The 25960-nt window shown below is 43.6% G+C and overlaps 1 protein-coding gene and 1 long non-coding RNA gene across 2 annotated transcripts in view; one reads left to right on the forward strand and one right to left on the reverse strand.

Moving 5' to 3' along the window:
- Nucleotides 1-11187, reverse strand: part of LOC132252160 (uncharacterized) — a 31346-nt gene extending 20159 nt beyond the window's left edge. The window contains exon 1 of the long non-coding RNA XR_009463983.1: nucleotides 11097-11187. This is a non-coding gene — a long non-coding RNA (uncharacterized LOC132252160). The remainder of the gene's footprint in view (nucleotides 1-11096) is intronic.
- The window catches only part of LOC102576946 (rho GTPase-activating protein 20), a 53322-nt gene extending 28642 nt beyond the window's left edge, over nucleotides 1-24680 (forward strand). Inside the window, exons 2-15 of the mRNA XM_019487868.2 lie at nucleotides 2872-2954; nucleotides 7236-7406; nucleotides 8031-8180; nucleotides 9496-9537; nucleotides 10120-10204; nucleotides 11144-11221; nucleotides 12371-12437; nucleotides 14615-14803; nucleotides 15472-15647; nucleotides 15946-16107; nucleotides 17394-17503; nucleotides 18410-18599; nucleotides 19256-19373; nucleotides 20492-24680. Coding sequence (XP_019343413.1) covers nucleotides 2872-2954; nucleotides 7236-7406; nucleotides 8031-8180; nucleotides 9496-9537; nucleotides 10120-10204; nucleotides 11144-11221; nucleotides 12371-12437; nucleotides 14615-14803; nucleotides 15472-15647; nucleotides 15946-16107; nucleotides 17394-17503; nucleotides 18410-18599; nucleotides 19256-19373; nucleotides 20492-22221 — 3351 coding nt within the window. The 3' untranslated portion in view covers nucleotides 22222-24680. The remainder of the gene's footprint in view (nucleotides 1-2871; nucleotides 2955-7235; nucleotides 7407-8030; nucleotides 8181-9495; nucleotides 9538-10119; nucleotides 10205-11143; nucleotides 11222-12370; nucleotides 12438-14614; nucleotides 14804-15471; nucleotides 15648-15945; nucleotides 16108-17393; nucleotides 17504-18409; nucleotides 18600-19255; nucleotides 19374-20491) is intronic.
- The last annotated feature ends 1280 nt before the right edge of the window (nucleotides 24681-25960 follow it).

Here is a 25960-nt window from a genome sequence, read left to right on the forward strand (position 1 = left end):
TTCTTGCCCTGCCCATTTCATTCTCTGTGCTCTTATCTTGCTCAAGGCATGAGGTCTTTTGTAAAAGTCCACAAGCTCTTGATTACATGTTCTCATCCATTCTGTTTTCTTGTATTGCACCAGCTACGTTTCCCTAGCACATCGTTTTCAAAGACTTGCAGTCGTTTTCCATTTTCCTTTGTCAATGTACAGGATTCACACCATATAAAAGAACAAGTTAAACAATTGTACTATAAAGCTGGATTTTAAGGTTTCTTGAGATTTTTCCCTGATGCCACTATTTTATGCAGGATCCACGAGCAAATTTTAGTACTGTAAATTCTTGCCTAGATTTCTTCAGTTATTTAATTGTCCCCATTGATTATGGTTCCTAAATATTTAAATTTCTCTACCTTTTCCACGTTGTCATTCCCTATCCTTATCTTCTAGGGCTGTATGAAACAGCACCATTTCATGTCGACTTCCATTTTGCTATTTTGATGGGACAGTGTATCGTTTCAAGTTTCATTTCATTTCGAAGCACTGTCCTGTTTTGTTTTGTTGAAACTGTTTTGCTGTTTCGACATTTCGCCCATAGGCTATAACAAAGAAGCACAAAACTGCCCATAACTTTGTCCTTTCTTTCCTGATTTGGATGGAAACAGCAGAGATGGTAGCACCTTCTCAGGGCATGAAGCCTGCCAAGTTTTAAGGAGATAGGTGCAGGAGTTTCTGAGAAACTGAACCTCAAAATCTTGAAAACAAAACTCATGTCACTTGTAAGTATGAAGGCACAGGGGGGCAAGAATAGCAGGAATGGTAGCCCCTGTTGAGGCCACAAAACCTGCCAAGTTTCAAGGAGATCGGTGCAGGTGTTTCTGGGAAACTGCACCTCAAGCTGCTGACAAGCAAAACTCATGTCATGTGTGTATATTAAAGCACAGGGGAGGTGAAAACTGCAGGCATGGTAGCCCCTGCTGAGGCCATGAAGCCTGCCAGGTTTCAAGGAGATAGGTGGAGGGGTTTCTAGGAAACTGTACCTCAAGCTGCTGACAAGCAAAACTCGTGACGTGTGACTGTGCGTGTGTGTTAAAGCGCTGGGGCCTCTACATGACACAGTAGTGTGCCCCAGTGAGGTCTCCTCCTTCCCTACAGCCTTAGTCCAGTCCACCACTTTAAATGACAACAGGTAATAACTTAGTAAGCAGCACAGTAGCACCAGCAGCATCTCAGGCAGCCAGACTGTCACAGTCAAAATCAGAGCAGTCCTTCCCCCCGCTTCCCCCTCCCTCTCCTTACTTTCTGTTTCCCTGCAGGCAAGCCCAGCTTCAGTTTCAAAACTCAAAACGTCTCAAAACTTTCAAAAAGTTTTGACTGACCTCATTTCGTTTTGAGGCTGTTTCAAAACCCTTCATTTCATTTTGATTTCGTTGTTTCGAGCTCAAAATGAGTCAAATCAGTGTCAAAACAAAACAGCCAACGAAATTTTGCACAGGCCTATTGTCTTCCTCTGATCCTGAGATTTAATTTTGCTGATATTGATAGCAAGCCCAGCTTCTTTGTCATTTGACTCTATGACCTCTGTATTCTTTTGTACCCTTTCCATTTCCTCTCCTACTAGGAACAAACTGTCTGCATACGCAAATACTTAGTGCTGTCAAAAAGAACTTCCTATATAGATGAGCTAGAGGTTCTTTTTCCTGATGACTGTATAGTAAATCATTCAATTCCTTTCCTGCAGTCAATACTTTTTACATCTTGGGTTATATATAAATGATATGCACCCAATCATGGAAAACACAGTAACTCTATAGAAATTCAGCATATAGATTTCCCGAAGGGAAGGGTTGATACCAGTTGGATGGTCAGGGCTGGAAAACTCCAGCAAAGAGCTTGTGAAAGTCCTCACTGGCTAATCAAAACTTGTTTTTCTTTTGAGGAATCCTGTGTGTTGACTGAACAGCGCAGATGTCCAAAGCTCTACAATACTCTATGTGCTTTCAGCTTTCGGGTATTTGAATACTAAACACAGGCAGATGCTGTAAATACTGAAGCTGAACTGTTTAGCCAGACCTGCAACTCTTCCTCACAGGGAGTAGCCCAGTTAATTTCATGATTTGTTCCCAAGAGTCATAAATCTGGCATCTTTCTCCAGCACAACATTTATTTTGAAAAATAAAAGAAGACTTGTGACCTACACACAAATGTATTTACTTGGAAGCCTTCCCATTATAACTGACACGGATAGTCATTACAGTCGCATCATTTGTGGGGCAGGCAGAAATCTTAAGGTTCAACCAGTTAAAGATGATGGGCGTTCTGAGGCTACACAACCATGAGCATGGTTAATAACAGGCTCTATTAATCATAGAAATTAGCAGTAGAGAAAACCTATTAGGTAATCTCATCCATTACTCCAGCCAATAAAAGATTGCTCCCTCCAGTGCTATATACTCTCCATGGTTTTCTCCAGTCCAGGTTTAAATGGGGTTTCCATCACTTTCCTTAGCAGACTATTCCACTGTCTGCTAGACATGACTGTTAGGAAGGTTTTCCTGAACTTCAGCCTAAATTTTCCTCTGGTCTATTTCATCCCATTACTCCTACAATTCACTTTGATTTTTAGCTGTGAAAACTGGCAATATCTCCAGTTAGGAAAATTTTGAGTCTCTTGGGTGTATGTGAGAGTTGTTGAGTATTTTAATATCAAGCAAAAGAAAGTGAAACGCTTCTGGAAACACATCTGGCTTTCTAAGTCTAGGTTCCATGAGTGGCAACTAGATAAAAGAAAAAGTGATATAAAAAGAAGGATGCAGTATACAGGGATGCAATGGTAAGCTGAATGCAGAGATGGCACTGACAATACTAACTGGATGTACCTTTCTCCCATAGAAGATGAAACCCATAGTCCAAAGAAGACGCTCTACCCCATCTGCTATTACCAAAGCTCTCAGCAAGTCCAAACACCATTCCAGGTAAGGACATTCTGACACCCCGAGAAGTCATTTAGCCCCTGCCTGCAACTAAAAAATAAAATAAAATAAAATAGGTTTTCTAACCCGTGTTCTAATTCAATGGCCAGACCCAGGGGCCATCTGTATCTGGACCAATTTCCCATCTGGAAAGTCTCCCGCTTCTTACTGGAGAATGCTTTAAAAGTGCTAGGCTGAAAACATGTAGTGCCAGATTGTGATCTCAGTTATGCTGATGTAAATCCAGAATAATGCCATTGACCTTGATGGAATTATTCCAGGTTGATATGAACATAACTGAGTCTGAACCTTATTGTATGAAAAAACAGCCAAAGTGAAAGTGAACTTTGTGTGCCTGTAGCCAAGCCACACATATGATGGATACTTGGTTAGTCATAGCAGCCTGGCAGTTTTCTGTCTGGAAGCCAAATAATAGATTGCCAGTGAGAATAGGACATAGTGTTCCACACACCATATGGGGCCTTCAAAGAAAAAGGTGTCTAGAGGTGGACAAGGTTACTTGGGTGTTTTGAACCCAGGTGGCACCACATCTGTGAATTTAATGGCCAACAGAGTCAGAAAGAGCAGAGATGGGGCAATGTGCCTCTAGTTCAGGTCTGTGTTCTCAAATGAGCAATGGAGCTTCCACCTTGGCCTGGCACCTTGCCTTGGCTTTCTTTCATTCCTATGTTCTTGATCTGCCAATTAACTCCAAAACCTAAAATGAGGGACAATTCCAGAAAGCCCCAAATCCCCTGTGTAATGCCTCTTCTGTAGATAAAAAGCTAGGGCCATGTATAGATGAAACGAGGGGCATGTGTGCACAACACTTTAAAGCAGGTTAAATGGTTTTGCACCACTTTAATGGTGTTGGTGTTTGCACGCATCGGCAGCATATTGCACAGTAATTCCAGCCACTGTAGCCACTTTGGCAGCGTAAGGCACTTTAAATGACTTGGAGGTGTTTTAGTTTGCTGCCCCTACAGCCACGGAGTGAAGCACTGGGCTCCCTGCAGCTCTGCGGCTCTGCAGGAAGCCAATGCAGGCAGCCTGGCAGCAGCCCGGGAAGGCAGGCTCCACCCAAGAAAATCAGCGAGCCCGATCTTTTTTTTTTTCCATGGAGCCTGCCTGTCTGCCTGAGCTGTGCAGGGGCCCAGTGCTTCCCTCCGTGGCTGCAGTGCCCCCTGGGACGACCCGAGCTGGGTGCCTGTGGGCGGGTGCCACCTGGGGGGGAGCTGCTGCTGCTGTGGAGGGAAGCACCAGGACCACGCTGCCCACTGGCAGCTCACCATCCCCTCCCCACCACCAGAGAGGCAGATAAGTTTGGGTGTGTGCATGACACAGAGGTTTAAAGGGCCCTAAATTGAAGCAGTGTTTTTAAAAACCCACCACTTCAGTTTAGGGCCCCCATTTCATCTACACACACCCCAAGACCTCAACCTCCTGCACTGCCAGCCCAATGCCCCCCCAGGACTGCATCCATTTAAGAGGCAAACCCTGCTTTCTCCTCTTCAGCAGTAGAGGGCACTGGCTGCAGGAAAACCCATGGCAGGAGCTATGGAAATGAGCTTCATGGGAGCTCTCTTCATCAAGCCTTGTCTGTGTGGAAGGATTAATGTGCAGGTACTTCTGCCATTTCAGCTCTGCCTCCCTTCCTTCCTCTCCCCCCCCCCCCCCCCCCCCCCCAATATATGTTGATGCCTCAGATATGAAGTTGGGAGACAAAACTCCCCTAAAGAATTAAAACTTTTTTTCCCTTTAATTTTTTCACAAAACTAGAAAAGGACAAAAATTCCAGCCCCTCGTTTTACATTTTTTCCCCAGCTCTAAAGGACACAAGCCCTCAGTCTCTCATAAGCATCTCTGAAATTCCAGCTGGGCAGTCAATGAATGTTTAGCTGATGGATTCACTGCTGTTTAGTCTGCCATGTAACCAGCAATGGCATGAGAAGCAGAAATAGAGATGCCCTAAGAAATGTAGAACTGATGTAACGGAAAAGGGAGACAGGAAAAAAAAAAAACCTTGGAAATACAAGCTGCCCAGAGCAGACTTTTTCTTGAAGGACTCCTCTGTCCTCAGTGATTGGTGTCAGTGATGTGTGGCCCTTGCTGAAAAACATCACTGGTAAGTGTCAAAATAGAGTCTTGTGTTAAAGAGAAGCTCTTCAGGGCGCTCAGCCTGCTATTGCTGAAGTCGACTATGGGCTGGCTCAGGTGAGAGCAGTCAGGTTCCATGCGGGACTTTAACTGCTGCAGTTAAAAATGCAGCAGGGTTAATTCTGAAGACTCTTATTCAAACACGAAAATGGAAAGAAAATCAAAATTGCACCTGAGTGGGGGATGCAGGGTTTCTTATTCAGTTACCCCAAGAAAGGTGTGGGGAAGAGCAATGATACAGAAACATTAGCTTTTTAAATTAATGTGCTCCTGGTGAGAGCTTGTAGATTGACTGCCTCAAAGAAAAAAAAAACTGTTTTCAGAGCATTCTCAATAAAAACAGGGGTCATGAGTTCTCTGTATCATTATACAAAGGCATATCACTGCTCAGTCCTTTCTAAAGGTGGGCAGGAATTCAGTCAACGTGGCTTGTTCCCTTCCTACGCCAGCTGCTAATGGGGTGGTTGGTTTCGAAATATGGATGTTTTCCCACTAGGAACCAGACTGACTCCGCAAGACTTATTTCCCTTATCAGATGGTAGCAGCATTTGTTTACTATTGCCCCTGGGCCATGTGTTGACTGGTTACTTCAATGGAGACAAAAAAAAAAAACCCTTCTCTTGTCAGCAATCTCTGGAGCCATCCAGTGCTCCATGGATTTCTTCAGATGGAAAGCACAAGGAGTTCCAGACTATAGAGTCAAATATGAGTGCGCTGGCCCTCCAAATCTTTTGCTGAAATATCAAGTGCTATATGCAAGCTAAGCCTCACATCCCTTTGATGGGAGCTTAAGCAACTTAGAGTCCAGCCACTCCATCTCCACTCTGCACAGTGTAACAATTAGACAACAGATAAAGGAGTGTCATGCTCTTTCCCTGCTCTGCCCTGATAACACCCTCATAAATAACATTGCGGCAGTGATTTGTTTAGTTAAAATAAATATTTTAAATACAAGATAAAAACTTAAGTGATTTACATTTGGGATCCAGCAGCTCTTCCCAAGGGCAGCAGTTTCATTTCAGCCTTTATTTAATTGCCTGGGAGTAAGTCCTGCTTTTGTGAGGCATTCATGCAGGAACCAATGTTTTAGTGTAGCTTAAAATAAAGCACAGAGATTTTTCATACTGCTATCTCCTAGCTAAGTGAGAAACTCTCTTCCTCCTCCCTCCCCCCCATCTTGCACTCACTCAAAAAAGAGAAACAAATTCTTGACTTTATTTGGCTGGAGAGTCTCCTTGCAAGGGAGGGGAACACGCTAAACAGTTCTCATGATGCATTGCTGTGGAGGGAGATGGGAAAATGCTTAGGCCATCAGAGCATTGGTGAATTTTTTTGCTCCCCTTCTGTTGTGTTTACAAAACCTTGTAACTTCTCTGCTGTTAGGAAATTCACTGCTGAGTTTGCTTGATGTGACTGCTCCCAGCTTCCATTGACGTACATGGGGAGCTTTTAACAGCATGTTTGAAAGTGAATGTAACTTTTCATGTTTAGCAGTACTGAATTATAAACTGAGAACCTACTTGGTTGGATGATGAAAGTGCCAGGAGCTGAAGAGAGGGAGGCTCCTGGCTCCTGGGATGTAGGTGTTCAATGACAGTGTGGGCAGGATTGTTCAAAAGCCTGTAGTGTGGGCTTAGCCCTGCTCCCCTAAAAGTCTGCGGGGGTTTAACTACTGAGTCTGCCGGCAGCTGACTTGGGCCACCAGTATTGAAAATCCCACCTATTAGTACAAATATTTTTCAGTCTTATTGATTTCATAGGACTACCCTAAAATTATGCTATCGAATAAGAGAAAGAGTAGCAGAATCTGGCCCATTATGGCCCTTTCCCTACAAACTGCTTAATATACTGCCTTTATATAGCTATATCTATGACATCTCTATATCTGTGTGTATAGGTATAGATCTGTATATCCAGAATATATCTATATATCCTGAGGTTGGGGAAGGAAAGAAAATGGCATTTTGTGTGTTTTCATAAGGACTCCGATTTAATCTCAATGGTTGTTTGCTGGGTTCAACTAACATACAAGAAGAAATTAAGCAAATTAGGCCACCTATGTATTATGTTATCAATGAAGTCTTACAGGAAAGGAAATAACTGCACAATGTGATATTTTTTCCCCAGGGAAATTACAGTTTCCTCATCCCATCCAGATAATGGGCTGCCAACCGGGCCTTTTAGTAGCCCAAATTCTGTTTTCATCCTGGATGAGCGTGTACAGCTAACTGTGGGACTGCAGACCCAGGAGAGACACTTATTCCTCTTCAATGACATGCTGATCATCGCCAAATCAAAGTAAGAGGATGCCAACAAGCTTCAGAAGGGTCATGTCTACACAGCCAGTGAAGTCTAAGCCAGGACTGAATGCAGTTGTGGGTCCGGGCACTAAGAGAATCATAGTTTTCAAAGACAACATTACATATAACTTTGCCACCTTCCCCCTCCTCCTCACCCCAAAATATATTCTACATTCTTTTTGGCAGGTCTCGCTTTAATTTATCACTGTCTACATTTCCACACAGTAGGGTGATCTTATCAAAGTGACCTAGCTTTTACTTCATGAGGCTTGAAGAAATACCATGGCATTCTTTCCATGGTTGAGGGAAGACAGTGAGTGTAGAGATAAAAAAATTAACTCCCTTTTTGGCCCTACTCTTCAGCACCCTCCACCTCCCCAACTTAATAGGCAAAAACGTATGGGGTAAACCAGCGCTATGTTGTGGATAGTAAACAGTCTGCCATCCATCTGTACACATTGTGCTAGTGCTGAAAGAGGGGAGGCCCAGGACTTGGCTACTAGTGGAGTCAGTTCTGAGGCATTAACAGAAGTGATGAGGGATGGTTTTGCAGTCTTTGCATGGTCTACATTTGACTCTAGGCTGTCTTGTTAGCCTAAGCAATCTGTGGTTTGGATTTCAGGTCTTCCTCGAGCTTGAAGCTGAAGAAGCAAGTGCGTCTCAGTGAAGTGTGGACAGGCACCTGTCTCAGTGAAGTGACAGAGAAGAAATTGAGTCCAGAGCATTCCTTTGTCATTGGCTGGCCCACCACCAACTGTGTCATCACCTTCAGGTATCACAGTGCAGTAATACAGTCACTGTTTTGCAGCGTTCAGTAAGCTGTATGTAAACTGAGAACTAAATGATGGCAAAGGGAATAGAAACCTCTGTTCCATAAATATAGGAGTTCTCCTGTAGCCCTAGGGCAGGGGCCTTCGTAAAGAAAGATGATCCAATAGTTAGGGCTCTAGCTTAGGGCTTGTGAGCCCTGGGTTCCAGTCCCTGTTTGGCTACAGACTCCCTGGCAATCAGCAAGTCATCAAGGCACAAACCATCAAAGCTGTTTAGGTGTCTGAGTTCCTGTGAACTGCCCTTGAGGATCTGGTCCTCAATGAGAAAATTACTCCAGGCAATTCACTAAGAAAACCCTTTTTGCCCATAGACATTAGCCCTGCAGTTGTTGTTATAGCAGTCCTAGCACTTTTCATAGGAAAAGGTGAATCTAATGGTGAAAACTGCCAGGTGCCAGGCCTAAATCCTTTATCCCTACACCAGGTACAGAGCGGGCAGCTGCAATACAATCTTCCTTCATATAGTTATCCTCTGGTATGTCCCAATCCTGCAAAATTAAGCATGAGAAGATACTGTGTGTCTCCACAGATCGTTCGATCTTTGGCTCCTCTGTTGAGACAGCCACCAAGCTGTCCAAGCCACCAAGCCACCAAGCTGCAATAGCTGCCAGTCAGTGCAGCTATTGTTTGTGTTGTGGACAGGTATCTTGGTGGAAAATGCACTGGGACTCTCAAATGCATCTTGTACTGGCTGCCCCATCCCTTCTGAGCACCTGGGATGCTGCCTTTAGCCTCCCTTTGCCATGTGCCATAGACTCAAGTACTAGACAACTTAGGCTTCTAATGCAAGGGTGGACATTTTTTAATTTCAACTCTAGCAACCGTGCCACTTCCCCTGTATTACAAAACATTTGGGAAGGATATTGCCAGTGAAGGCTTCTAGGAACTACAAGGAGAGGAAGGGAAGTGATACTAGAAGAAAATATCAATTAAAGGTCATTACAAAAAAGTAAAGAGCCATGTGACGTGTTAAGTCCAGCATCACAGAAAGATATGTTCCTTATCCGAACACTTCTCAGCCCAGCCAGGAAATCCAGCTCAGCTCGTCTGCTGCTAGGGTTTTATTAGTATTATTACTGTTATTTCTTATTTTTGTTAAACTAGAACAGAACCAGGAAAAGACTGCGCTTTTGTTTCAGGGTTTTACAGGAAGGAACTGAGACTTACAGCTAAATATAAGTGAAGCCTGATAAAGTCTCCAAAAGTTATTAGTCATTCAGCACTTAGCTGATATTATGCTTCCCTTTTTATTCTCAGCTCATCCGAGGTGAAAGAACGCTGGCTCACGACATTATTGTGGTAAGTAGCCTGTCCTTCCTCCTCTGCCTTTGCCATCACTCTACAGTCCTATATAAACATTTGGAGGGAGACGGTAGATGTTGGATGCCCAGCTTTCACTGACCCTTGGTATAGTGGGTGCCTAATAGCTTTCCACGGCTTTGAAGATCAAGCTTTAGGATCCTTTGATGGAAGAAGGGAGGCTTTTAAAGTTCAGAAAATCAAATTCCACTAAATGGGAACTGGCATCTTTGGAAAATGGTCTTTTTTTGTAAGACTTTTGTTTTACCACAGTGAAAGGGCCCTCTCTTCCTTACTCCTTTCCAAACAAGAGCCTAGGATCCCCTCTCCAATATTGTGTTCAGCCCTGCTCCATCTGCTGAGAGCAGCATTTGTTCTAGATAGTTCAACCAGTCTCCCCAGTTACTTCCTGGTGCGTTGTGAGTTCTTTCCTATCTACAACTAATACAATCTCTGTGAGATGAGTATCTACCAAAGTGTCTAATATCACTTGCTCCTTTTTCTGTGTTAACTGTTACTTCCAGCGTGGAGGGATTGTGTGTTTGCCTGATATTTTTTTTCTTTTTTTCCTCTGATGTTTAGGCAAATCAATGAGACAAAACAGAATGAATATCTGAAAGCCCTGAGTCTCCAAATCCTTGTACTGGATATTGAAAACTGTTCTTCTGTGAGTAAAACTAAAAATCAGACCAACACAACAGAGGTCAGGGCAGTGGGGGATCTTTGCTCCTGCTGCCATTTCTGGGAAGTCCTTTCTGAAGCATCTTGAAAGGTGCAAAGGGCCTCACAGTGCACAGTCTTTGGGATCTCCTCTTAGAGAGGTCTCAGTGCAGGTAATTAGGAAGTGGTTACAAAGGGTTAACAAGCCCCACCACAAAGGATAGTTCTGGAAATAACTTTTGAACACACATTTAAGTGCATTTGCTTCCTGCTACCCTTCATGTCCAGCAGCGGCTTCTAGCTTAATGATTATAAGCATTCAAATGCCCTATAATTCTTTATTAGCAGTGCCATAGTAGAGGATCATGATCACTGGCACAATTCTTCAGTTTATCTCTAAAAATATTTTCCTATTAGCAAGTTCTGGGCTTCAAGCCTGGTTCACCTTCATCTTCCAATGCACTTCCCACAGAAAACAACTCCAATATCCCCTTGCAGTATTCTGCATTGTTTCACTCCTGTGGTGGCCATGGAGCTATCGGGCTGCTTTTCAACTCTGGCAGCATCATGATTAACTACCACAAGGATCCTATGATTTTCATAGTATGAAATCATTGCATTCAGTATTGGAATGGTAATGGAAGAAGAAAGTGAGCATTGTGGTCCCACTGCAATATGACCTTACCTACCAATGGGTCTCCAATAGTCTCAGGTCTGTTCAAACATCCTATTGCTAATAAAAAGACAAGAATGTTCCCAAGCTAACACCAATGTAGGAAAACTGTGATCTCTATCATCTTAAAATGATTTCATATTTAGTAATGGCAGACAGTAACCTGCCTAGCCAGAATATTTTGCCTTAATTTTCAAATCCAGGTGACAATGTGACTAGATCTTACCTCTTCCTTTAGCTTTATACATTTTTCTGTGTATCTTCCTTTCCTAGACTGCTACAGTCAATGTGTCTAATACAGAAATAGCAGACAATGTGATCAAGAAGACAGTTCATCAGCTTGGACTTCCTGTAAGTGTCCATTGTATATGCTGCCAGATCTTAGCTTGGGAAGTTGAGGACGTCTGTTTTATAGTACAATGCAGATGTGATGGAGTCTAGTAAAAATTGAAGGAGACTTGTTTAATCATTAGAACACTAGTATTCTCCATGCTACAGGATGGGCCCATACATCTCTGCATATATAAAGATTTATAAATGCACATCTGATGGACCAAATACAAGTAAATGCAACTTTACTGATTTCAAGGCACTTATACCAGGGTTGATCATGTACTAGACTTTCCAAAGAGCTTTTATCCTAGACACATAATTACTGAATAAATCATTGCTAATCAAATTATTCTTGGACAAATCATTGATAACAGTAACCGTCCATCAGCTACAATATTTAAGAAAGAAGGTCATGACAATAGCCCAATAGTAACACCAAGACATTAGTTATGCACCTATAGGAAGCCTTAGTTCTTTATTCTTAATGAGAATTATTTCTCCTATCATTAATGCATGCCCAACTTTACATAGAGCTAATTATACTCCTTGCTCCAAGGGAGAGATGAATAGTTGATACCTTTCTTCAACTTGCAGAGTGAACAAGCATGAAATATTATGCACGTATGCTCTAGTTTCTTTAGCAAGATAATAAGAGATAGGAAATACTTGTATCTGTATGAATTGAAATAACCATGTTCTTAACCTTTTGAACTTGAAGCTAGTCCTGTGTTTCGCACCCTCCAATACATAGCCAGTAAATGCTGACATTCCTGGGAAATCTAATGAACTTGACTGACTTTGTTTGATCAATATGTCAAGAGACTTCCTGAATCTGAGCCTTAAATGTGGACATTGGGGGAAACCTTAGTTTGGGTTTGCTTTCTTAATCTGTTTTTTTTTTTAATTTGGATTTCCCATTCCCTTTCTGTCCCCCTCTGAACCTTTCCCCTTCCTCTCCCATGTCAGACAAACTGTTTCTGAGACCCTGTCACTCCAAATCATTCTGCTTTCCCAGAGATTTCTGGCCATTGCTTTTCCTGCCCCTGGGTCTGCTCAGCTGTTATCTCTTTCATTTGTTTTGTGGGCTCTGTCCAGTTTATCTGGTCCTTCTTTCCAGCTCTTGCCCCCATTCTCACATTTCTTTCCTTTCTGTTCCCCAACCTGCAGGGTAGACCGAGTGACTACCACCTCTGGGTGATATCTGGAAAGGATGATCCTGCTTACCCTTTAATTGGTAAGAGCTCTTCCATTTCCTTCTTCAGATATGCTGGCATGTAAGATCCACAGTAATAACAATAACATCAACAATAACAATGCTGGTGTCTGGACAAGGGAACCATCTGTTACTCTGCAAGCTCTACCTCTAAGTGCTTGCTGGCCTGTGAAATGATCAACTGCATCAAGCCTGCAAGCAGCAGATATTCATGATGAAAGATAACTGGCCTGATAGCCTCAGGTTTCACACACAAATGGTTTACCAGATTGTACTGTAATTCATTAATGAAGTCAATCAAGAATGACCATCTCCCAAAAGATTCAAAAGGGTTTCAGCTCTGATTGACTCCAGTGGCAGAAGACCAGGACCTAAACCTAAAGCATAACAAGGAATTATATTCAGAATGCTGCTTTTGGTGGTCACAGTGGTTTCTAGTCTTGCAGGGGAAAGGGAAACCTTAAGGCAGGTCTTGGCACACAAGTAAATAAAGGGAAGAAGTGTCTTAAGATGCATGTATAGGTATCTTTTAAGCATGTAATTAAGAGCCCAAAATATTTATCTTCTTTGTTGGTATTTATTTATTTTTCAAAGCATTCCAGCTCACATTTAAGGAAATTGTTTTCCATGTGAGACATCAAGTCCCATTAAGTACACGGTTCATTTCACAAGGTTTTTTGTGTTGCTTTAGTCTCAATACCCACTTTAATCTGGAACTGATCTCACATGGAGACGCAGGGCATTTGGGGCAATGTCCTTTGCGAGCTGTTTATTTGAAAAGTTCCTTTTTTAACCATTTCTGTTTAGATTACAAAAACTCTGGGATGTTAGAAGGAAAATGATTGTGTATATAGGGGACTCAGAGCCAGAACCAGAAGAGATGATAGGTCTATAAGCTGATCTCAGACTTACAACAAACTTATTCAAATAAAATCCAGTGTCTAATCTCCTAAATTCCAAACATTAATCAGAGAAAACACCAAAGCTGGAGTTTACAACAAAAAAAAATTATTTTTTTTTTGTTTTGCATCACTGGCAAAAACAAGACAGCAAAGTAAGATTAAATGTACAATTAAAATTAGACAAGGTATTTATTTTGGCAAAGAATATGAAACATGTATCTCCAATCTTTCCCATAGTAATTCATAACAAATTCTATTATTATGTTTGACGCCATGATGGAATCAATGTTAGCGACAGGCTGTTTGGATCAGAGTCAACCCCAACATCATTTTTTATGACATTCAAAAAACTTTGATTTATTTTCTTTGAGAGTTTTTTTGTTTTGTTTTTGTCTTTTAATTTGTATTTTAATATATTCTAGAGTCTTTGCAATTCCTAGCAAAGCCCAGAATCACCAAGCTATCAGAAGAAATACTGTCCTTCTGGTATTATTAACTATTTTGAAAATCAGCCTGTCTTTGTCCTGTCTTGTAAGTAGAGTCAGGAACTTCATATAGCCACTGGCAGAGCACAAGGAACCACCCTATATTATTGTGTTACTCGGTGTCCAGAGCAAAGCTTTCCTGAAGCATGTAAACTGCTGATTGTTTACGTGGACAGAACTTTAAAGCTCAGCCGTCACATACAGCGTTTTGACCAACATGCTAAGAGCTGATGGTTAGTTACCTTGCCCACATCTTTTTTAGGTGTAACCACCAAATGTTACCTTTTAAGTGATACCCAATGAATAAGTTTGAATAAGATGCTTCCATTGATGTCCATCAAAGTGTACTTCAACATTTTAAAAGAGAGTTCCCCTGGTTGTTGAAGCTGAGATCATTTTTTTTCCCTAAGCTGTTCAGAGGTATGTCTCATTGGTGCTGCAGCGGGATGAGCTCCTCTGTCAATTCTCTCCCACTGAAGCCTGGGAGAACTTAACTTACATTGTGATGCCACAGAAACCTTGTTATTGTGGAGTTGCTGGTGAGCAACAGAGTGAGTGATCCCTATCCCTAAGCTTCAGGGATGCACCTTACCCCTGCCTAGAGGAAAGTGCATCCTGGAGTAATCGGTAGTTCAGTCTTCATGAACTGAGACTGCCAGTGAGAATCCTGTTCATTCTAGCTATGATGGTAGCTCTGTGATGTGGGCATATGACCACTACATCCCAAACCAAGACTTTCAATTGCTTTCACATAGTGACATTTGTGAGTTTGGCTTCTCACTTGGACTTCACATACCTCTTATCTCAACAGGCCATGAGCATCCTTTCAGCATTGTCTTGAGCTCCCTCCAAGACACTGTTGACCAGCATCAAGGTACCAACAACAACACACTCCTAGCTGATGGCACAGAGGCTTCCCTCCTGGACCAGCTTCCCAAGGACAGACAGTGCCAATTCATCCTGAAACCCAAGCCCCAAGCCCCAACGCAGCTAAGGAGAGGTGAGATCAGGGATGATGAGTTGTGGCCCTTCAAATAACTTTGGAAATCTCCCTGTGGAAGCTGCTGATATCCTGTTAGATCATGTTTTTATTTCAAAAGACTCTGAACTTGAATATATCTGAAGTCAATTGCTTCATTGCTCCCACTGACTATTTGTTGATTTCAATGGTGGCAGGACAGCATTCTTGAGTCTTAGGCTGGCTCTCAGTAACATCTCTTAAGTGGATGAGTAGCACTGAGCAATGAGTTACATTCAACCTGGATAATAACTGTGCTCCAAAAACAGATATACCAATGAGGCTGTATTTAACCCTTGGCTGTTTCATTTCAGAAAGCAAGAGGAATGCAGTCTCCTAGGTATTTTCTTACTAATTGGATTAAGTGTTACTAATGTCTTGATCTGATCATGCAATTCTAACAATACAGACATTGCCTGTGAATTGTATATGTGCCAATAGACCAGAATTTTCTCTGAGTATTATTTGACCATCTTTAGAACAGATCACATAATGGAAAAAAAAAAAAAGATTCCCAGATAATAGATTCACTGAGAGATGGAAACAACTTATTAAAGTATTGGGAATTACTGTCCAACCATCTGTGACCCACTTATAGCACAATAGTAAGGGGAGACACAGGAACAAACAGTGTCTTTTTGCTGTTTCAGAATCATTGCAGAAACATACCAAGAGGAAGAAATCCTTGATTGATTGGGCCCTGCGTCGGAGCACAAGCACTCCCACAGGCAGTCCACCATCACACTCCCCAACGACACCACGGAAACTTTTTGGCCTATCTCTGTCTTCCATCTGCCCTGATGGACTCCTTCCCAAGCCAATTATGGTAAAGGGGGATTTATGCCATCGGTCCCATAACAAGCATCTATCTACCTCTCCCTGCTAGTCATTTCTCAGGCATCTGTAACCAAAGCTTATATGTGGTGGGTGGGAGAATGATTTCCTGTGCTTCAGTACTAACTCTGAATCCAGAAAAAAGGCACCCCCTACATAATCTCCCTGCATCACCCTAGTAATCTCCCATCTCTGTGCTGACTAGACTGTACCCCAATTAGCACAGGAGATCTGGCATGTGATATACCTAAAATATGGGTTAACATATCTTGGTGCTGGGCTTTCTCTAGGATATGCTGCTTCTCCTCTACCATGAAGGTCCCTCCACAAGGGGCATTTTCAGGCGCTCAGCCAATGCCAAGACCTGCAAGGAACTGAAAGAGAAACTGAACTCTGGAGATGAAGTCCAGATGGATGGGGAGTCCGTCTTTGTGGCTGCAGCAGTCATCACAGTAAGTTATTCAAATGATACACCTCCTTCCAGTTAAAACAGCATGACACAGTACTCTTCAGTTAGTAAGGAAATAGTGTGATCCTGCCAAGGGACTGCATTTTTAACTTGGCACATTTGACATACCCCACTCTCATTTGAAAGTTGGTTCCTGAAAGAGAGCACGTCTGCCCCTTCATGAACTAAGAACTGCTGCTTTTACTGGCACAAAGATGCAGAAATTAGTACTGGCTCTCATGGCAGTATCGCGCGCCGGGGGGGAGGAGGGGGGGGTTGTACCTTTTAATGGAAAAGCACAACAGAGTCTCAGGCAGCAAAGGGTTCAACATACTAAGAGTGTGTCTTCATCATGGAGTTAACCAAGCTACATACACCTGAGTTCCCTGAGAATGGTACCTCTCTAATTGCTTTTTCCACACTGGTGCTACACTCACTCATGTATGGCCCAAGCCATTCAGAGCTATGTCCCATTGGTGCTATGGTGAGATGAACTCCTCTCCCACTGAAATCCAGGGGAACTTATCTATGCTTTCCAAGCACACTGGGGAATTATGGGAAGTACTGGAGGGCCAGGGGCAACTGAGTTCTTCAGCCAGACTCCAGAATGGTCATGTTAGTAGCTGATGAGGCATGCTGGCTTGAATGTAAGCCAACAGCACCTGATTGACCAGCCAACTTGAGTGAAAAGACCACCATACTTGGGTTAAAGGTTTTTGTGTGTGGACAAGACTTGAATTAGGGACAACACATGAGTTATCACTCTAGTTAACCTTGTAGTAAAGGGTAACCCTAGTGGGGCACTAATGTGGAACCAAGTGAGAAAAATTCAGGCGCCTGAAATTAAAGCACCTGGTTCTTGCATTTGCAGGCTTGGCCTACATGAGTGGAATCTCTCCAGTTCGCTGCTTGGTTGCAGGCGATTCAAACTGTTTGAAAAAAAAAAAGGCATATTAAGCTGTGATACAGGATGCCAAGGAAAAAGGAACTTGGGAGATTTAAAACTGGTCTAGACAAAGCCATGGTGAATGTGAAGCCTTAGCCTTACCATACTGTGGAGAACAATCCTGCTTCTAGCACAGAGGGTAGATTAGGTGGTCTTTGTTTCACTGAAAGAGAAGTTCAAGGTCTGTTTTCAATGCTGCACATTATGGGGAGCAGGGAGGCCTCGATGGCATGTATTCGTATTGTGTCTCATTTTTTCTTATGCTTACTGTAAATAAAAACATATGCACCATGAAAAAAATTAAAAACTGACCAGACTGCTCTGCATATATATATTTAATTCAGGATTTTCTACGAAATATACCTGACAGTGTTCTATCCTCAGACATGCACGGGTTATGGATGGAAGCTGTGGACACAGAAAATCGAGCACATAAGATAGAAGTCATTAAAAGGTTTGTAAATGCTCACAGTGGCTCTTGGGGGTGGAGATGTGAATATGTCCCACAGCATACTTACCCTATTCTAGGAAACATCTAATATTGCTCTAGACCATGTCACTGCCCTTGCCTGTTGCCAGCATAGATGGTCAGAACATTTTCATCAAAACATTTTTTTTTAATGAAAGACGTTGATATGTTGAACAAAAAAATTCATGAGAAAATAGTTTTCTGATGACCAGCTCTGATTACCAGAATTTGCAGAAAGAAAATACAGTCATTTGGACACCAGTCATGTCCTGGGGTATTAATGGAATTAGCTGCTTTACATGTGCAAAGTTAAAATGATCGCCACAATGGACGTCAGAAAGAAAAAACCCTGGCCAGGCACAGTGATTGGGACCTGGGGAGTTTCTTTATTTTTGTCAGATGGGTGCATTGAATGGGGATTGTCCATTAGCACTGGAATGTCCCATATGACAAATCTCTTTCTCTCACTGGTTCAGTCCAGGCTTTTTAAGCCACACATTCCTTCCCCACAGATCTCTGTAATGTAGGACATAGCAGAATGCATCATCCCATGGACTGCTGGCACAGCTCTGTATATGTATCCTTCAGGCACTCCAGTGCCCCTGCAGGGGAGTTGCAGTGGACTAAGGTCAACATTTTCCCAAAAGGCACTAGTGCCAGTGTAGCTAGGCATTATGACAGATGTGGATGTCCAGACAGGACTGCCACATAGCTGTAGGGTGGGAGTGACTCAGCCCTATTTGTTGCAGCTGGATCAAACTAGCATGTCACAGACTAGTTGCAAAAATGCAGTTGTATTTTGGTTTGTAAAGGGGGCTTTAGAAAGCAAGTGGTGCTTCCAGAACCAGGTTTTATAAGCAATTTGTTTTGCATTTTTTCTTTCCCTGGCAGCCTGGTGAATCAGCTCCCAGAAGCCAACCTCCTTTTACTCCGATACCTCTTTGGAGTCCTGCACCACATTGAGCAGAATTCAGGAGTGAATCAGATGAATGCCTTCAACCTGGCTCTCTGCATAGCTCCCAACATGCTGTGGCTCCCCAGTCCCACTGGGCCCGAAGAGGAAAGCAGGTCTACAAAGAAGGTAAATCCTCTTTGCGGGATTCTGCCCCGATGACTTTCCTTTCCTTGTGCTACCTCCTATGAACTTCATTCTCCTTCAACCTAAAAAAGGAATATAAAAGATTAGCCACATGTACAAATTCATATGGAATGGTGTGGCCACTGAGCTTCTCCAGGCATGGAGGCACTGAGAGAAGCCATTATCTGCTGTAACAAGTGGACTTTTCTGGACCTGCTTTTACAGGGAGTGGCTGGGAGTAAACTTCTATCCAGCTGGGATTAGGGCACTGGTACTCTAGCAGAAGCTTTTAATAATGGGTGGCACCATTCTGCAGAGAGGAAAAAGTTAATTATCACAAGCAGCTCAATAGGGACAGGGTGTTTCCAGTTACTTTTGAGATGATAGCAATAGTAATTAGGATCACAGAATTTGCCATATCTGTATCTGCTCTTTCTGTTCATCCACCCAGTCCAGTTTCTTGTCACTAATGCACCACCATTACAGTTTACAGTGGTGTTTCATTGCTTTTTGAGCCAAAAAAAGAAACTTCTCTATTAAAATATGTTGCTTTTCTGTTGACAAACACACCAATTTGGCACCCTGGGCAATTTTGAATTGCCCAGTATAGCGGAAAATGTTTTCTTTGAACTGATCTAAGTGACTTCTTTGTTTGGCAGGTGGCCATGCTAGTGCAATTTCTGATTGAAAACTCAGCAGAAATTTTTGGAGGGGATATTGCATCGTTGTTTCAAAGACCAGACAAAGAGAAATCAAAAGGCTCAGAGGACTCCCTAGGTAAGTCTGTGGGATGGCATATTCATGGCACCTCTCCAGAAGTGTCTCATAATTTATTACAGTGGTCAAAAACCTCTGGAAAGGAAAACTACAGTTCCCATGCCTTTATCCAAGGGACACTAAGGAGAAAAGGATTGGTTTTCCATTATACTTTTCCCTTTGCTCCCTGCCTATGTCAGCCTGGAAACTGAAGGGCATAAGCATAGTGCTGTGCACATATCCATGCCTGTCTCTTTCTTCATCCTCATTACCTCTGCCACTGTTCTGAACTATTCTAGTCCTTCCAGTTCAAAGGGATAACCAGCAACTATGTGACTTATCACTAAAATACTCATACCAATCACAGTTCCACAGTAGCCTGCTTAAAATGAAACAGTTCAAGTAATGTCTCTAAACTTAGACCTTGAAGATCAGAAGGGATCCAAGTGCCTCTACTATACACACATACTTTGGTCTAATAATGATAAGTCTTAGAGCCAGAGTTCTGAGGGTCTGTTCCCAGGTCTGCCATAGACTTGCTGTGTAACCAGGAGATGGCTACTAGGGCTGTGTGAAATTTTGCCAGCTGTTTTGATTTGTCACTGTTTCGACTCATTTCAAGCTCAAAACAGCGAAATCAAATTGAAACAAAGGGCTTTGAAACAGTCTTGAAACAAAAAGAGGCTAGTTGAAATGTTTCGAAAGCTTCAAAATGTTTTGAGTTTTGAAGCAGCCAGCAGCGAGGTGGTGAGAGACGGGGAGAACCAGGGCTGCGCTCCCAGCAGCAGCCGGGAGCACAGCCCTGGCTCTCCCCACCTCCTGCTGCTGGGCTGCGGGAAGCTGATCACAGCTCAGGAAGCCCAGGCTCAGTTCCTCTCCCAAGCACTGCGATCGGGCTGGGGAAGCGAAACAGTGAGGCTCTTTCGACTCAAAATGAAATTCAGATCAAAACGCTGTTCTGTCCAAACCTCAAAACTGAAGTAGAAACAGAACAGTGCCATTTCACAGAGCCCGAATGGCTACTTCTCTCTGCACCTGATATTGAACCCACTGTAGTTATAAATATTTGTAGATTATTATGTGGTTTTCAATAGAAACGCACAGTACAAGTTTGCATTCTCCCTGTGTGTCTTCCCCAGGTACTAGAATGGCCCAGCATGATGATTCATCCGATGAGATGGAGTTTGCTGCCTGTGATCAGGAAAGAACAAAGCACCAGCCAGTTCCTGAAGCAGACATTGTGTTTAACCCATCCGGTGATTTGTTACTTGATGAAGAGCGGGAAGACTGGGACTTGTTTAGTGAGATCGCAGCCTGCTACCAGAGCAAAACCAGGAAAAATGCTAGTGCAGACAGCTACGACCTTCTGGAGGAGGAGGGCTCCTTCTGCTCCATGGGCTCAATACGCTCACTGAGCCCAGCAAGGGATCGGTGCTCATCTGAGCCCAGTGTCTGTGTCAGCTCTCAACTTCCTGCCCAGAGCCACGAGCCAGTAGCCCGCCAGTCCAGCTGCGATGCCACCATCATGCACAGCCACACGGACTACATTCATAGGCTGAAGCAGCTGCAGCTGGAGAGCCAGAAGCTGATTGATGAAGGCCTGAGTCCCAGGGTTAAAACCAGGCAGAATTTCTGGCGCTCACCTCAGACTGGAGCTAGGGTGAAGAAGTTGAGCTTTCAAAAAAACAGTCTGTCCAATAGGTCCAGCTTTTCCAGCCTGTCCTCTACCACCACTTCTCCCTCTGCCTCCTCATTAAGTTCCTTAGACAGTGCTTTCTCCTACTGCTCAGAGTCTTCAGCCTTCAGCCCCACAGATGTCTCCTCCTTGCCTTTCATGTTCGGCACTTCTGCCAGACTCTACACCTTATCTCCAAAGACAGCAAAGCAGTCCCAGAAAGAGTGGCACAAGCCCTTAACCTCTCCTTTGCCCTTGAACCCTTGCAGTTTGGACTCTTGTAATAAGTGTGAGCAAAAGGACATAGGGTGCAGCCATAGCACTGGGGAAGTAAAGGGCTTTACCCCCATCAGTGGAGTTGCCATGGGAAGCTTGCTAAATGAGAGTGGCAGTGAAGGGGAGGAAAGAGAGATGGGAAGTACAGGGCTCTCTGCACAAGGTTGTTGCGCAAGAAGTGAAGGTTATTTCAAAGAGTGTAATCACAACGCAGGCCACGGCACCCACATCCAAGACAGCAAAAGCTCCTCAGCAATCAGCCAGCAAGTGCACAGGGAGAAATCAGTGAAGCACATTGAGATAAAGGGCTCTGAGGTGTCCAGACAGGAAAGCCTGAAGCGTACCAAGATAACCTTTTACATGGCCCCAAATACAGAAAGTCCAAGGGGGTCTCCAGTAGAGCAGGAAGAGAAGGGTTTGGCTGTGAACCTCAGCACCAGCAACTCAAACAGCGGTGAGCAAAGCACCTCCAGGAGTCTACCGACAGTTAGGGTGCAGATCCCCCAGACAGTGTTTTACGGGCAGAACACCCCGTTGGTGCTGCAGTCAGTCTCCAGGCGATACCATCATGAATGGACCAACCACTCCCTGCAAGCAGAGTGCAAACAGGTCCCCCAGAACAGCTCCCCTCCAGGGGAGCTGGCAGAGGCACAACAAGAGCCACAGGCCAAAACCCACAGCAAAAGCATCAACACCTTCAGTCACACCATCCGCATCATCCTCCCTGCCTCCATCCGCAGCACCGTCAGGGAGTACTTCAAGCACGACGAGGTCAAGGCCTGCCACGCGGCAGAGGCAGAAGCTGTGGAAAACGAGCTCATCCGGAGCAGGGTGGAGTGGCTGAGGAGCCAGCCCCACACAGTTGCATCCCCAGAGGAGTGTGATGCAGTGGCATTCGCAGAAGAGACGTTTGTGTAGGAAACATATGAGTAGGAGCTGTGACTGCTGACTCTCTCCACTGTGCTGTGGAGCTTGTTGTATAGAGGCATGACCGAGGGGTGAAGAATCCAACAGGCTGCATGGGTCAATAAGTGTAAAGCGATGAGATGTGCAATTCATGTCGGAGTTTGGGTTTGGTTGCTGTTGTTGTCATTCTCTCTTTTTTTTTTTTTAATTCTTTGCTATCTTTTCTACAGATGGAACTTAACTGACAGGTGCGGAGTAGGCTAAGTACAGCCTAAATCCTCCCCCAGTTTTAAATTAGCAAACCTGTACAAAGAATTTCCCTCAAAATTTCAGGCTCTCCTTGTTGTTTTGCCTAGAATTGCAGGTGCACACGGGAATGTGAAGGGGTTTGGCCGGCAAACCTGCAAACTCATACAGCACTTTTACACATGTTCCAGTTCATGCTGATTAAACTGCATCGGAGCAGATGGATCGTTTTAATCAGAACACTTCAGTGTCCTGCAGCGTCTCATCGAACGAGCTCGTCGAATGAGTTTTAGTTTAAGTGCTTCCACCACGGTTTTGAAATGCGGGACGCTGAATACACAAGACATTGTGGGCTTTTTAATTAGGGTGGCTCCCAAGAGCCACTCTAATTAAAACACCCTCCCGCTAACCCCAAAGCACGTTCTGTGGGTTTTCCTACAGTTTACAAAAGAACCCGGGAATATGGAGCAAAGTGTTGTGTCAGCCTGCATTTATTTTAGCTTGTAGTGAGCTCCACTATGTTATCTTTTTCTTATCGACATTCATGGGAATCCAGAGCTTCCCCCTGAATTAAGAGTTAGCTGATTCTTCCTTCTCCAACTTCCTCTGGCTCTGTGGTTTGGCTCATCAAAATTGAAGGATTTTGTTGCTGCTGCTGATTGAGGTGGGTTTCAAGGCCACCTGAATAGTGCATTCTGGGAGCAAAGCACCCACAATTCCTCATGGGTTGAGTGAGAAGCATGCTTTTAAGACCTGTGGCTTCCAATCTGTTATAGTGCATTCATTTTCTTCTCTCCCGCCTCTTCCCATCAAATATTTGGGAAAGAGCTCCACCACCTCAAGAGAGCTATGACACTTCACCACCACTGAGGAGCCCTGCTCCTTTGTTACCTTTTGGGAATAGTTGGTCCTACACAATCCTAGTACAGGATACAATTCTTTCCTGAGGGCTCTTAATTGTTGGTAAAAATTCATAACTCATTTTTTAACAAGGTAGTAAAAGATGCAATGTGCATAGGGATCCTCATTAAATCCCTAATGACTTTTATGAGGAGTTACATATGGTTTGATTTTGGCATGGTAGTTAAAGGGTTGTGAAAGTAGTTAAGATGTGTTGCTGAGTGGATGCTGAAGTTAGGTCCTTTCTGGCCAGAGAATGGCCCACTACTCCAAGTGCTAGTTGAGGTGAAGGTCAGGAAAGAGTGAGCTATTAGATAGCACTTACTGCTGCCTCTGAGGACAGATAAGTCCCCCTTAATTAAACACAAACACCAGCGTTCAGACTGAAAGCAATAGGCCTGGGTATCAGGATAAGGACAACTGGCAGGAGTTTCAGAAACATTTTTGGTAACTAGTTTGCTAGTGTTTCACCAGGAAATGAAATACAGGCAGAGCATCCAAATCACTGTGTTCAACAAGGCTCTTCCAAGGTCCTTAGCCTTTTGGAAAGTGGTTAGAGGTTAAGGATGCTGCAGCCCCATCTTCAAAGATGAGGTAGTCAGATGAGTTCAATGGCAATGAGGAAAATGAGGGTTTTATAGAAGAGAAAAGTCTCAAAGGTTAAAAAGGTTTGGGGAGTTTGAATGGATGTTACTCAGGAGTTTTCCAAATTGGTCACCCCCACCAACACTACACTTCCACTGCTAGAAATAAAAATAAAGTGGGTTTGACAAAGTGGAGAGAGCAAGAGAAAAGAAAATGAAAGCCCAAGGAATTTGTACATCCCTATTCACTGCTGTAGGGCCTAATCCCTCATCATGCTGCTGGACCCTGCAAGCTGCTGAGAGTCATTGATTCCTATTGCTGGACCTGCTCAGCACCTCACAGGGTTGGACCCTAATGCAGATGAAGAAGAAATGTCCAATGAGTACATGTCACCTTGACTAGTGTACTCAACACCCCCTTGCAATCAGCAGAAAGCAACTGGCTCAGCACTCTTTGACTGTGGTTAATAAACTCCATGTTGTCAGAGAACAAGGGAGAGCAATAGCCCATTTTTCAAGGTGTACAGAGCTTGATTTGGTACCTATGACTTTTATGTCACAAGCTATGGTTCCTTTTATCCCTGGCTCACCTTGATGGCCTTTGTGTGATGCAAGGTGTATATATTGTAATACAAACCACTTGCCATCATTCCCCTCACACATGCTCCTTAAAGAGCTGTTCACCTTCTTTTCCCAAGCTGTGGGTGTAACTATTTCAATAAAAGAAGCACATCTGTTTGACACTTGATGTTTGGTGATTTTTTATGGTTTTCTTGTCTTCAGTTTTATAATATCTAGTGAAGGGGAGACAGCCTGACTTGCCAGACCTAGCACAGGTGTCTTCTATTGCTCCTGATTCTGTATAGAAGCTAAGCAGCAACAGTGCAAGTTTCTGCACAGATATATGGATCCCAGCCCCTACCACTGAAAGGGCTCTTCTCTAGTGGTGTTGCATGCTAGACAAGTACAATTTAGCTAGTTAAGTCTATGGCCTGATTAACTTGCTTTTATCCAGGGGCGACATGCAGGGTGTGCACGCGGGTGCACGTGCACCCCCTGCACATGGCGATGCACCCCCTGCAAAAAGTTTGCCACTCGCCACTCCACCGCTGGCACTGCTGGTGGTGTCTGTGGGCAGTCCATGATCGCCTGTGGGTGGTCGCTGACCCCTGGTCGGCACTCACTGCCCCCCACCCCCAACCACCAACAGCGCCAGCAGCGTCTGCAGGACCTCCCCAGCTGCCAGGGGCGTGTGCCATTCATGCTTTCACCCCTGGGAAGTTGGGAAGTGCTATTGCAGCAGTTCTCAACCTTTTTTAGATTCAAGAAACCCTCTCATTAGACTAAAAGCACCCCTTGTTAGACTCAAGGTACCTCTCTTGAAAATGCCAGCTTTTAGCTGTCACTCACTTTTTGACTACAAAAAAGCAATACAGCAATTCTTCTGTTCCAAAGAACTCAGAAGGACCACAACAGGTCAGAAAGGTTTTTGACACAATGGATTCCTATTCTGGCTTTATCTTGTGACTCACATGGGGGTGTTGGTTATAGCCGTGTTGGTCTAAGGACATAAGCAAACAAGGTTCTTTGGGTAAAAATGTGATATCTTTTATTAGACTAACTAAATAGCTGGAGAAATTGTTCTTTACAAGCTTTCAGGCACAAACAACCTTCTTCAGGCATAGGGAGAGTCTGCTGGTGTTTGTGTACTCTCTTGGATCAAATAAAAGCTCAAACCAATATACAAACTGCAGGGCTGTGCAAATGGAAATGCATGGCAAAGAAGATTTTTTTGCACACTTAACAGTACTAATATTGTGCACCACTCTTAAAAGAATCTCATGACACCCCAGAGTGGCATAGCACCCTGACTGAGAATCACTGTACAGGCAGTCCTCGACTTACAATGGTTCAAGTTACGATGAACCACAGTCACAACATTTATAAATTGACACCTGGGTTTCGAAGTTCCAACACAGGTTTCAACTTTACAATGCTGAATGCTGGATACAGGTCTGTCA

Source organism: Alligator mississippiensis, chromosome 8, assembly GCF_030867095.1.
Source record: "Alligator mississippiensis isolate rAllMis1 chromosome 8, rAllMis1, whole genome shotgun sequence".
NCBI lineage: Eukaryota > Metazoa > Chordata > Crocodylia > Alligatoridae > Alligator > Alligator mississippiensis.